The sequence below is a fragment of the Felis catus genome, chromosome B3 (assembly GCF_018350175.1).
Source record: "Felis catus isolate Fca126 chromosome B3, F.catus_Fca126_mat1.0, whole genome shotgun sequence".
In the NCBI taxonomy this organism is placed as follows: domain Eukaryota; kingdom Metazoa; phylum Chordata; class Mammalia; order Carnivora; family Felidae; genus Felis; species Felis catus.
The window spans coordinates 114,102,932-114,116,315 of record NC_058373.1 but is presented as its reverse complement, the minus strand read 5'-3'; the positions used below and the strand labels follow the sequence as shown (position 1 = coordinate 114,116,315).

At 43.5% G+C, this 13,384-nt stretch overlaps 1 protein-coding gene across 10 annotated transcripts in view; it reads right to left on the bottom strand.

The window, feature by feature from the left end:
- The window catches only part of RAD51B (RAD51 paralog B), a 687,198-nt gene that overhangs the window by 107,224 nt on the left and 566,590 nt on the right, over positions 1-13,384 (bottom strand). For 2 of the 10 annotated variants that reach the window (XM_045060115.1, XM_019833191.3), the window contains one exon: positions 4,700-5,153. The exons of the other annotated variants lie outside the window; for them this stretch is intronic. In XM_045060115.1, coding sequence (XP_044916050.1) covers positions 5,114-5,153 — 40 coding nt within the window. In that variant the 3' untranslated portion in view covers positions 4,700-5,113. Of the gene's footprint in view, positions 1-4,699; positions 5,154-13,384 lie in introns of those variants that run through there. 10 annotated transcript variants of the gene reach the window in all.

Genomic DNA, 13,384 nt, shown 5'->3' with positions numbered 1-13,384 from the left:
CCATCTATACCCTTAAAAATACCTTTTCCTTTTTAACTGAGGTAACTGAGACTCTTCTCAATGAAGAGAGCCCAACTATAACAGTTTGTATGAGTTCCATGTAGGTAAGCTGAAACTGAACTACCTGAAGACTTTTGCTTTGGGGAGAATGAGTAGTCTGGTTCCCTTAGCAAACATGGCTACTGCCATTCCTTATTTGGAAGCATCTTGTGTACTTGAGATGAGGTTTTAGGCAGGCAGGAAATAGTATGTCCTAAATTCTCCCTTTGTTCTTATGATGTCGGGGTAGGCCAAGACTATGTTTGAATCCTGAAGAAAGGAGGCCTTGCCATCTACAAAAAGTGGGCTTGTCTGGGAAAGTTAAGTCCTTGTAAAGTTACTAAGATCCAAGCCTACAAATCTCTTAGAAGGAAGCTTTAAAACCATGACTTTTTACCTACTTAAAAGGAGCAAAGAGGTGTCCAGCCATGTTGGTTCACTAGTGAGATCTCGTGAATCATTTCTCATCTCCAATTTCAGGGCTTAGGAGGGCTAAACTGGAAGGAAAGCTGAGAGCAGCCCTTGTCAATATGAAACCCCATCTATTATGTCCACAGCCTGTTGGAAATGTCCCCCGGCAAGGCTGCCATCAGCACTTGACTGAAAACACATGGAAACAGCCCACTCAGAGCAGGAATTCATTATTGGAAGAATAATAAGGGAAAGTTTTTTTTTTCTTCTCCTCTCTCTCTCTCTCTCTCTCTCTCTCTCTGCTGGGAGAGCTGCTTTCTGGAAAAGTCACAGGGCTTAGAGGGAATTTGAATCATGTCTGGTAATAAGAGGAGGAATGGAAGAGAAAGGGCACATTTCCAGAAGTTCTTTCATATGAAGCATGATGGTTCTGGGCAACTCAAAATTAGTTGTTCCATCTTAGATGTATTACTGAAATCAGGCCATGACTCTCTTTAACCCCTTAGCCTTTCCTGGAGTTATTAGTGTCTGATAGCTCCATGGGGAAAGTACCTAGAGTTAACTGGTTTTCTGTGGCTACACCTCTTTCAAAATGGTTGCCTGTAGACAAAAATGCCTGTAGACTAGAAAACTATTTGGTTTTCTTTCCTCAACACTAACCCATAAGTCTTCAATATGTGCTGGGTGATCTAAAGGAAAGGTATATACAAGGCATGAATGTGAAAGAAGGAGATATGTGCCAGCTCACTGGCTATAGCATTATGTGGCAGGCATTATAAGTGTTCACTAATATCTAGTTCTCCTTCTCTTCCAAATACAGAGGAGGTCTGTACTTCCCACCTTCTTGCAGCTGGGCTTGGATGCATGACTGCTTGGCCATGAGAGCAGAAGTGATGGGTGCCATTTCTTGGGGGAAGCACTTAATTGCTAGGGCACAACCCTTCTCTCTCTTCCCCTACTGTGGCAATTGTGGAAGTACATGTTGACACTGAGATGGGATACTGAGTCATCACATGGAGGACAGCGTCCTGGGAGAGTCTCTCAGACATGCAGGCTTTAAGTCACTAAGATTTCGGGGTGTTGTTTGTTTAGGCAGCAAAACCAAGTCTGTCCTGATTTATGCCCACTATTTACTGGTCTACTCCCTTCCCAGATCTGTTTGGAGCTCTGGAGAACCTGTGCTCCTTCTGAACACTGTCCTCACCAAAATTCAGAGAGGTAGGCAATGTACTTTCTCTCACACTTAGGATATTCTTTTGGGGAATGTGATGGGATCTTTCCCTCCATTTGAGCAAAAGAGGCCTCTGTTGAATTCTGTAATAGAACAAAGAAAGTCTTTTCATAGCCAAAGGACAAAAGTGATGGCGACAATATTGAAACCAAAGGAAAAATGAAAAATTTCAGAAAAAATTTCAGAAAAAAATGACACTCTCAAGTGGCTCTAAGACCACACTTTTAAGGTCTGAATCTGATCTTTTGTACTTCCTCTTGCCTTCATTCCCCTTTTACCCATTACCTAATCCTCATTCCCCATCTCCAGAATTCTCATTTGGCAATCCAGGTTTTGCCAGATAATCTTTTAAATCCTATCCCTGAGTGGCAACTTTGCTCACAACATATAACATAGAAGCCCTATGCGTAGAGTTCAGAACTTCTGGGCTAATCCAGAAATGTTCACTCTGTGGGCTGATAGGGACCATTTCACTGGGACTGCTGCCCATTGATAGAGTACCTAGGAGGCTAGCACAATTATGGGAACAAAGTTGACCCTGCATACGTACACACACACATAGAAAAGAAATCAGTGAGTAGGTTCAATACAAGTTACCTCACTAGCATCTCATGGGAGGTACCAGGTTTGGCAGCTTCTCAGCTCATGAATACCACCTGTGTCTTCTTTCTTGCAAACATTTCCTGGGGCAACTTTCCTGAGCCTGTCTCCTAATCTTTCATCATGGTCGAAAGAAAAGGAGGTAGCTATGGAGCCTCTACTAAACTCTCAGCACCGCTGCCCGGGCTTTCTGCAGTCACTCCTCCTGGTGGAAGATCAAACCACTATTATTGCTCCTGGTGATTCTTTTATTTGGAAAATATTCATGGAGTTCTTGCTATGTGCATAGTATTGTGCTGAGTATTTTAGTGAATTGAGGATGACTGGAAGAAGCCGTAACACACATGAACAGAAATACTAGACAGGTGAGGGGTGAGAGAGGAAGAAGCAGGACCAAGTGGGTTCAAATCCACATTCCATCACTTTTTAGCGAGAGACTGAACTTTTCTTGCCTCATTGCTCATCTGCACAGGAGGAATGATGCAAAGTCCTACTTCGTGAGACTGTTAGGATTAGGTAAGCTTTTGCATGTATAGTGTGTGTCAGACCTGCAGCAACACTTAATAAATATTGGCACAATGCAAAAATGGCACATAGGTCTGTCCTGGCAATGTGGTTTGCGGTGAAAAGCTCTGTTGGAACTTGGACCAGGAGAGTGTGGGGATTGATTTGTCAGTCACTGGGTGTAGAGCCCTGTCTTAGGGATTCCTGGTGTCGAAAAAATAGGCTCAAGGAGGAAGACGTTTATTCCTTGACATTTGGAATTGGGAGGTGTCTGCCTTGTACCTTTCTCAGACACTTTTGAGTGCCCTGTTTTAATGTGTGAACTATCCAGCTTTTCTTTCTTGGCGGGCAATAAAAGTGCAAAGAAACCAAATTAATAGTTACAGAGAATAAAATATCTTTCCCAACTTCTCAAATAGTCCTTTGATGTTTGAAATTAGCCAATTCACATAATAGGAACTCACAGGAAATGTACATTTAATCAGCTGCAAAAACTCAGCTTGCTTTTCACAAATGTTCTATTGAAGACCACAAGTTCTCAAAATGCATCTCACTCAAAGGGAGACAAATGACCACAGTCTGGAAAATCTGCCTCCATGACCTCTTCCAGGTCTACCCAAATCCTTATTGCCTTCCTATGCCCAGCACATTGTTTGCTCTCCAGGAACACCTTCCCTGACTCACTCCAGCTGGATCAAACGTTCCCACTCTTGCCCTTGTAGCATGTGGCTTGGATACACATCTATCATGTCATTTCATTTTATTCTGTTTTATAGTATATGAGTTAGTAGAATATGAGTCTTTTCCATACCCTACAATATAGTTCTCGAGGACGAGACACATATCCTCCTGCTCTTGTGAGCTTCACCCTAGCACTTGGTATGTACTCAACAAATACTAAGTTGTTCAAAGACAGTCATTCAGTTATTCTTCACTGATCTGTACCTACTTGGTGCACAGCATTCTGGTGGGCACTGACAGGAAACATGAGATAGGATGACTTGACTGTAGACTCCAAAGCATTTAAAAACCTCTGGAGGGGGAGCAGGTATAAAATGATTCTATAGAGGACAGCTTGGGGGAGTCACTAACAACTTGGGTAAGAGAGGTCCCTATGCTGGGGCACGTGGGTGGCTCAGTCAGTTAAGTGTCTGACTTCGGCTGAGGTCATGAGTTAGCGGTTCGTGAGTTCGAGCCCCGTGTTGGGCTCTGTGCTGACAGCTCAGAGCCTGGAGACTGCTTCAGATTCTGTGTCTCCCTCTCTCTCTGTCCCTCCCTGGCTCATGCTGTCTCTCTCTCTCTCTCTCTCTCTCTCTCTTTCTCTCTCTCTCTCTCAAAAATAAATAAGCAATAATAAAAAGAGAGAGAGAGAGAGAAAGGTACCCATGCCAAAGGCGGGAAGATTTGATGCCTGGCTTTGAAGGGTCGTAGCCTCAAGGCCTTGTACTGAACCTAGCCTTGAAGCTTTGGTTGGAAACTTCATGACAGTAGGAGGGCTTAGGCTGGGTGTTCTGCTGGAAACAACTAAATTATCCTATGGGTCACCAATTGGTTTATTTGCTAATTGACTGGCCCAGCTTTGGGCTTTAAATCCAAAGAACTCATTTCATCCTTTATTAAATACTGCATGAATCTCACTCTTTGTTCTGCAAGGCTATACACAATATACTAGTGAAACTTGAATTTACACCACAATGGTTGTGCCACTAATGACCTTCCAAATGCCACTAATGCCATACATGTTCCGCTTCTCAGTTGGATCCGAACCTGTCAGTGAATTCTGAGCCCATTGACCTCCCTCTGACACAAGAGCAGACCCCCACCCCCATGCCCGCCCCCAGCCTCCCCATCTTTCCATGATTTCACTTCTGAATCAGTTACTCTTTGGAGACCCCAATTCCTTTACACCCACTCTTTTTACATGGTGGACAATACTTTATTCGGAAATGTTCCCTCCTGTAATTACAAATCCTGTTAGTCATCCTCCTCCTCTCCCCAGGGGGATTGTGGGCTTTAATTAATTAACGTGGCTAAACCGCTTTGAGGTGCCTGGTTGAAAGGTGCTATATAAGTGCAAATTATTATTATTACGGCTGTTGACATCCCATGGCGCAAAGCCTTCAGCCCTATGCATCTAGAGACCTGAACAAAGGCTTCTTCATCCTCACCTTCCCTGCTAGGTCTGAGATGGCTGGCTCAAGGGTATGGGGGCAAATCTGTTACCGTATCAACATCAATCAACTAATTAATCCCCATTATGCTGGCTTCCTGTCCTTCTTCCAAGCAGCACCATCCTGTTTCATTTCACAAATCGTGCCCCCATCAGCTCTAGACAAAGGTCATAGTGTCCCTTATGGCCTCTGTTGGCCTAAAGGAGAAAAAAAAAAAAAAAGAGAGAGAGGGAGAGAAAGTCAGTTTGAAAAAAACGAAACAAAACAAAACAAAACTGTGTTGTCATGAAATGCACTAACTTCTCACTAGTAGTCTAAACAAAACTTTCCTTCCAGCTGTATTCCTCTTACATACATACCTGTCTATTACCTAGGGAGCCAACAGCCTCACAAACCAGGGATACCCAGAAACACAGCATCGGTGTGGGGTAAGGTCCCACAGCCCTGGCTTGACTGCTGATGGCTACAGACAAAAGCCCTCTCTGGGCTGGGTGGGAAGAGGTCATCCAGAGAAGTGGGAGCCCCTCTTCAGCTTCTTCCACTCACTCTCAAGTTTCCCCTGAGAAAGCCAGTTGCCATCAGTAGCCAGGAAGCCCTCACAAAGACAGGGGACCATGATTTAGATGTTTTGTGCTGCACCTAGCAAACCTCAGCCCTTAACAAATGCCCAGTGCTTCCACTGTGATGGTAGCCATTGAAAGCAGCCCTGTGGGGGAGATGTGGCCTCTCGAAGGGACGCTGCTGACCAAAATGCTCCTTACAAGGTTGTGCCTCAGACCCTTTGTTAGCGTGGACGTGGGTGAGCCTCAGGGGGTCATGTCTTCATCTGCCTCCATTTATCCTCCCTATTGAAGGGCTCCTTCAGGACATCGGTCAGTCTCTGTGGGAAGTGATTTGGAGGGCAACAAAAGAACTTGGGCCCTTTGGGGGGCCTTCAGAATTCAGTAAACATCTGGACACGGAAGGCCACGTTCTCAAGCAGTCTAGCTGGGGAGATGTCAAAAGAGAGAAAAAGCTGTGTGTGCAAGGCAAGCTCTTAGTTCTGTGGTGACATTTGTTGTAGAAAAATACAGCCGCCCCAGTAGGTAGATGGGAAGATTTTTCAAAAGCTCCTCTATTTGTCAGTTTTTGTGAGTGCAATGTACTGTTTGTCAGTTCTTGTGGCATGTGTGAGGAAGTAGAAGTTTCGCATGGCTGGGGAGCGGCATGTGATGGATGTTCCGATTCTGTATGGGCGATGAATAACCCACGATTGCACAAGCCTGTCCTGGGAGTTGTTGTTAAGCATTTCTGTTCTCCTTGAGGTTTGTAAAGTACTTTCTAGTCAAGGTGACTTGTTAGATTCTCATCATGAGCACATTTTAATTGACCAAAAAATGAAGTACTGAAGCTAAGGGATTTACATTTCATCACATGGTGAAATTCAGGATCTGAACTCTTGACTCTCAACATTCCCTTTATTATTGAATCAATCCATTTAGAGCACATTAGTCAGCATGATTCAACATTAGTCACATGGCACTAATCAGCATTCCCCAGGGTCCCCAGATCTATCCTCAAACAGCAAAAGAAACTGGCCTCTATTAAAAGACAATGGAAAGCCATTTTCATCAGTATTCACAGGATGATGTCCAGTTCAACTCTCAGGAACCCTACTCTCCTACCCTCAGGAACCTTCCTCAGTCATCCTATTTGAAATGATTCTATCTCCTTTTTTTTTTTTTTTTAATGTCTATGTTTTTTTTGAGAGAGAGATACTGCAAGTAGGGGCAGGGCAGAGAGAGAGGAGGACAGGGGATCTGAAGCAGGCTCTGTGCTGACATCAGAGAGTCCTGTGTGGGCCTTGAACTCACAAACCGTGAGATTATGACCTGAGCCCAAGTTGGATGCTTAACTGACTGAGCCATGCAGCAGGCACCCCAATTCTATTTCTTTTAAACATATCACATTGTTAGAACCTCGATAATAGGTGCCACAGTTTGCCTTTGATTAAACTTACTTTGTTTTTGAGCTAACTAGATTTTGAGCTACTAAAAGAGAGGGAGCATTTTCCCCTTAGTCTTATATCCTCTGAGCACCATGGTTTACAAACAATAGATACCTCAACAAATACCTGCTGAACTGAACTCACTAAAATGGAGCTTAAGTCATATTCCAGAAAGAACACCAAGTCCTTTTGGAAGAAGTTTTCAAAGAAAATCAACAACCTGAATTGATTTAACATCTTTTGGTATTATTACCTGGGCATTTTCACAAATGCAAATTGTTAGCTATGTAAAGATAGCCAAATAGCTTCCAGGTTCTAAAAGAGGAGTGTGGATCCAGGCTAACTATAGTCCAGGCCTTGAAATAAAGTTTTTTAATATAACCTTATTCCAACTGACATTTTGTTCCATGTTTTAAAAAATGTGGAGACAGGAAAAAACATTTTTGGGGAAAAAATGTGTTTAGTCTATGACTTTGGACCCAAATTCATACCCTGCTTTGTGCTATAAGCACAAGTAGCTCTTGTTCAAGTATCTTTGTTGCAGAGTGCATACTAGCACATACTAAAGTTTCTGCTTGAGAGAGATTTTGTTTTGGGTGGAGGACCAAAATTTTTGGTGCTGATCCTTGGTGGCATTACTAATTGTGATACCCTACTTCTCTGTTCTAGACTCTACCAAAGAGGGTACTATTAGTATTTTTAATATATAACATTTACAATACAATATTTATGCTGCATTTCAACATTATGCTACAAGCCCAGCCCTAGGGTCTGTACTATTGTACCCTGTGGTCTAATCTCTGCAACTGGGCTCCTCGGAAAAGGATGTGTCACTGAATATTCATCTCCCCTTCTCTCTCAAGGTAAAAGAACTTCCAAAGTTTAGCTAGGCACATGGTCCCCAAATAAACAACTATAATTTTCCAGTCTTTCTTCTCATATATTTACAGACTGGCCAACATGATATAAGCAGGAATAATGTGTGTAACTTCTGGTTAATATCCTTAAAAGAAGGAGGATACCCTTTCCTTTCATCATCATTTTCTACCTCATACAAATTCTGCTACCTGGTTGGAGGTAATGATGCTGAGCCATTGTAGACCATGACAACCATGAAGGCAACATCCTAGGTGTGATGGGGCAACAAGCTAAGAGCCTGGGTCCCTGGACAAATACATGGAATGAGCTGCTATACTAGTTCTGGACTGTTTTCCTCTGCAATGCTATGTGAGAAAGCAGTAAACCTCTACTTTTGATTTATATTAAGTGGACACTGTTAATTTGTATTATGATTCCACCCAGCCAAACTTATAACCCAACTCAGGAACTTTCTTGAGGGATTGCTTACAATAGAGTGACTGATCCATCTTAGCTTAGGATTTCAAGATTCAAGGTTCAGGACAGGAGTGGAATATTCCAACAGAGGCTCATGAAGCCTGAAAGATAAGTTGCCAGTAGGGCTGCCATGATGGAAGATGAGAGGCTCCACCCCATTTCTGATTTTATAAAATCTTAGGAGCCCTGAGTACTTGTGAAGGGCTACAAACCCAATTCTGAGGTAGTGAACCCTACTTTGCCTTTCTGGAACTCAGTCTGCTGTCCTGAAAATAAGGGCAGTGGATGAGACTAAAATCTCTCATTCTTGAAAGCGTATATATAGTTATAGCTTTGGGAGGAATTAAAGTAATTTTTGTCAACTAATCATCTAAGTATATGCATAAAGCACATATGTTGTGCAGAAGATACCTCTAGAGACTATGGAAAGATAATACCCCAATGGCAGAGATAAAAGAGGTATCCACAGAGAATACATGAGAAGACTGCCCATGCAAACATGACAACCAACTTATAATTACACACAGCTGTGTAGCAATTGGTTTGCTACCTCCAGAGGAAGTTTAAATTGGTAAATGTCCTTGGAAAGCAACTTGGGAATATATAGTAAAGATTAAAGTGTGCATACCCTCTGACCAGTCGTTTCACTTTTTATGTATACCTAGAGAAACCCTCACACCAGCACACAAAGAAGCACATGTAACAGAATTCACTTAGTTAACAAATAATTGAGATTTCCATCAATAGGGGAATGGATAATGTGGCATATTCAGACAATGAATATGGATACCTCATTAAAGTAAAAGAACATGATCCATGTGTATCAATGTGGAAAAATTGTAAAAACAAGACATTAAGTGACAAAAGCAAATTGTGGAATGATGTTACCAGTAAACCATTTATGCAGACTTGGAATGCACTCAAGACAAATCATCGTATCATATTTGTATTCACATACATGTAGAAAAGTTCTTCAGAACAAGGGAAAGGATATGTATCAAACCCTGGAGAGTTTCTACTTCTGTGAAAGAGTGTGAGGGAGGGATAGGTACAAGGGGTTTTTAATTTTGTCAAGTTTTATCCCTATAATTAAAAAAAAAACAACTGGAACAAATATGACAAAATTTTAACATTTGCTAAGTCTGGGTGTTAAAGTCATGGGTTTTATTATTTTCTGTCCTGTTCCATATTTAAAATATTTTATTTTGGAAATATTTTCCAAAAAAATATTTTTTTGGAAAATAAAATCTCTCTTTGAAGCTAATAGCCAGAGTTAAAAAAGTAAACAAAGCAGAGGGTTGGTGGGAGAAGTTGCCATGGAAGCAGGGAATGTGAAGTAAATGTTGAAAAAGAGGAGAGAACTGGCAGAGGGTCATGCTTCCTCATTTTCCCCGGGGACGTTCCTCCCTGAGAGGCAAGTGGGAGTCATGAAGGACAATGCCTTGGCCTGCACAAGCTTTTTGAGGCTGCAGTGGCACCTGGCAGCCCAGGGACAATGTGACAGACCTGCTCTGTCTGCCCTCTTCTCTGTGACCTCTGAGAGAGAAGTTCACTCTCTCTGCTCCATTGAATCCCAGGGCTCTCTGCCCAGGCTCCCACAAGAATGCCAGGCTGTGCCAGGTGTGTGGGTTCTATTTACCAAGCAGACACCTCCATACCTGGATGGAAATAGATTGAGAATCTTCTGGGTCACTTTGAGTCCACTAGGCAGAAAACATTTAGATGTGTTACTAATTCAAACTGAAATCTGATGAATGTAGATGGTGGTATTTGGGGGAAAAGAATTTTTTAATAAATCACCCAGTTGGCTCAGGGTCTAAGAAAATGGGGTGGAAGAATCCAACCCAATTTTGTGACAAGGGAACAAATAGGGGAGATTAATGCCTCTCCCAATAAGCTTCAAAAGGCGATCAAACAAACATTCTTGATTTTACAAGAAAGATGAGGTACATAGCTATCCAGCCCTTAAGAAAAATCATTGTTTCATTGTTTTCTGATTTCTTCTGAGTCCCTAAGTAGGTGGTTGGAAAAACAGGAAACTAGCTTCATTTGCAGAATTGTCTCTGGACCCATCTCAGGGTGCCCTGGGCTCCCCTAAGATTCCTTAGCCCCATCCCAAGGTTTATGCTGCTCATTCAGAACTAAACTAGCAGAAGATAGCACCAGAATCCAAATTCAACCTGTCATACCTCATTTTAATTTTTTAAAAAACAACATAAAAACCACAATTCTGCCCTACTGAGAAGCTAAGGCATTATTTTCTGTCCCTAACAACTTGGCACTTGATTTTCAAATGCTCGCTAGATTCCTGAGGAAATGGAGAGAGTAGGGCAAAGGAAGAGTGAATAAGGAGCCCCTCTTCATTCTCCCAGGCCAGCCCGGCTTCCTTACTAAGTCGGCAGGCCTCCACTGCCCTGAGCCTCACAAAGGCCAAGGCGGCTCTGGGAGAGACCAGCCTTGGGTTTTTCCTAGGCCTCCCGCAGCATCAGCAGCACAGTCTGGCTGTTTTCAATTACAGGATCTTAATCTTTAGTCCTGGCCTGACACAGAGGCCCAGGGGTCCCAGCTGCGATCTGCAGGGCACAACATTTGGGGCTTGTTGGGGAAACAAAGAACATGACCAGAGCAGAATATGGGTCAGGTTGGAGTTCACTGCAAATGCCCCTTTCCCTTCAGCAGCCAGGCGGTTCTGTGGGTCCACTCCATTAAGGCTGATTCCCAAAGCCAGCTCCCAGGCGGTTCTGTGGGTCCACTCCATTAAGGCTGATTCCCAAAGCCAGCTCCCGCTTTCCTTTCTCCATTAGGCCCTGGCACCCTTAGCCTTACTCTGAGCCAGCCAAAACTCTAAGCTCTTCCCCCCAGTGGGTGCTGGGCATTTCATGTTGAACTCAGGGCAAGAGGAGAAAAGCATTAATGGGAGTCACCCCCACGCCCTCCACCTTTCCCACTTAAGTTGCACAAAAGGGCTGACTCTCCCTCTGCTGGGACCTGCCCCTCTCAGAGTCTGAACCATCAGGAAGCTGGTGGCTGCGAGCTCCCTCTCCTTTGAAGCCAACTATTTCCAGGGTCTTGAGCCCAACCACGAGGCCAGGATCTCCACAAGTGCAGGACAGACAAAGAAGATGCAAACAGCTCAGTATTACCATGGTAATGGCCTGAGCCAGGCAGCCTCCTGAAGATGCTGGGAGGGTGGGTTTTCTTTTACTTTTTCTTTTCTTTCTTTTTTTCTTTTTCTTTTCTTTCTTTCTTTTTTTCTTTTTGCAAAAGGAGAATAGTTCCGCTTTCTATTTTACTACAACAATAGCACAGACTGGCTCCTTCAAGTATTTCAAAAAGCAGCCTGAGAAATCTCTAACCAGGCCCCTCAGTCTCTCCAGCCTGCCGATTTATTGTTCCTCCCATCCCAGGGAACAAAAAGGCAGGAAGGGTATAAGGCCCCCAGTTGCCGGCTGTTCTTAGCATCCTAATCCTTGGGAACTGGTAAGGGGAATGGCCCGTGGAGCCGGTAAATCGAATTCTGGCCTCACCTTTTATTCCCTCCCTCTGCTCATGCACACAGGAGCTCTCCAGGTATTATAAAACCTCCTGGTTAGCAGGCTGGTAGGAATCTTGGACTTGCTAACGGGATAAAAGGCAGTGAGGGATCATTCCCACATTCACTGACAGCCCCCTCCACCTGAAAAAGGGCAGCCTGTATGGACTGTTCCTTCCCACCACTCCAGGCTGCCTCTGTATAACAAATACTGAACGTCCAGCCCCAAGTGCCTTTTTTAGTTGGTACCATAGGAGCTGCCCTCACTCTTCCAGCCTTTCCCCCTCTCCGTCTCTGTGTCTCTCAGACATGGATTGTATTGCCCCTCAAATCCCCTGCACTAGGTACCAACCAACCTCCATGCCAACCTGGGGCTAGCATGCCAGAGCAACCTCTCACGCGAGGAAAGCTTCTCGACCTTGGCTGCAGGTATCTTTCCAAGGTTACCACCCAGGAATCAAAAGTTGCTTTGCCTTAAACCTGGGGAACTATGGAGGTGCCTTTTTTTTTTTTTTTAGTTCAGTCATCTGGTAAGAGTAGGGGGAAAAATAAGCTTTCATGTTCTGGTGTATGGAGATCTCAAGGTACAACTCTACTGAGCTAAGGGATGATAAGTACGCCATCACCGAGGAGAATCAGATAAGCTGAAGGGTTAAGGCCTGTGGAGATCACCCAGGCCGATGACTACACTCCAAGGAAGAAAAATATTTTGCACTGCAACCTCCATACACAAACTCATTATGCACACACACAGTCACCCAAGAAATATGCCATGAAACAATGCAATATGTGTGATATAATCTGTGATTTTTAAAATTCTCCTCTATTTCATTTTTAAAAATTCTGGTTGTGACTCATTAATTTCATTTCACGACCCACCAATGGGTTGCAACAGTTTGCAAAGTGCTGAATCAAGGCCAACATTGTCATTTTTAAGCGGACAAAACTGGGGTGCCAGAGATTTTCTCAAGATTACACCAGAGCTAGAACAGAAATCCAAGGGGGTCTCTCCACTAGAGGAGGGATCTGCATTGTTTTCTCAGGACCAGAGCTCTTTCTTGTGTTCCCAAAGCCTTGGGAGCACATAGCTATTGGGGAGGGAGTCCCCAGAGGTCTGTATTCAGTGGCATTACTGCTAGGGGCAGAAGGGTTCTGCTGCCTCAGAAAAGCTCAGAGAGGGAGACATAGCTGGGGCAGGGGATGGAGAAAAATCTTTAAAAGCAACCAGGTGAGGCACTGAAGTCTCCCAGACATTTTTATTTATTGGTTGGGGTTCCTACATCATCGTACTCTTCCCTTAATTTTTCTCTCTCTGGGACACATAGCTATAGGTCAGCCTCCTTTCTCCTTTGTTTTCCAACTTTTTCTAATAGTCTTTCTTTGCAAATTTTCAACCTCTACCAATTCATTTCTAGCCTCTCTCTAAACAACTTTCTATTTCCTGTCAAAATCATGATCTTAGCAATGAGGCTCAGAAGCAACTCTGTGAATCTTGTTCTCACAAATATTATCCTAAAAATTATCCAAATTAGGTCAGGCTTAGAGATGCTGTTTACCAAACTGCCCAGTGATCA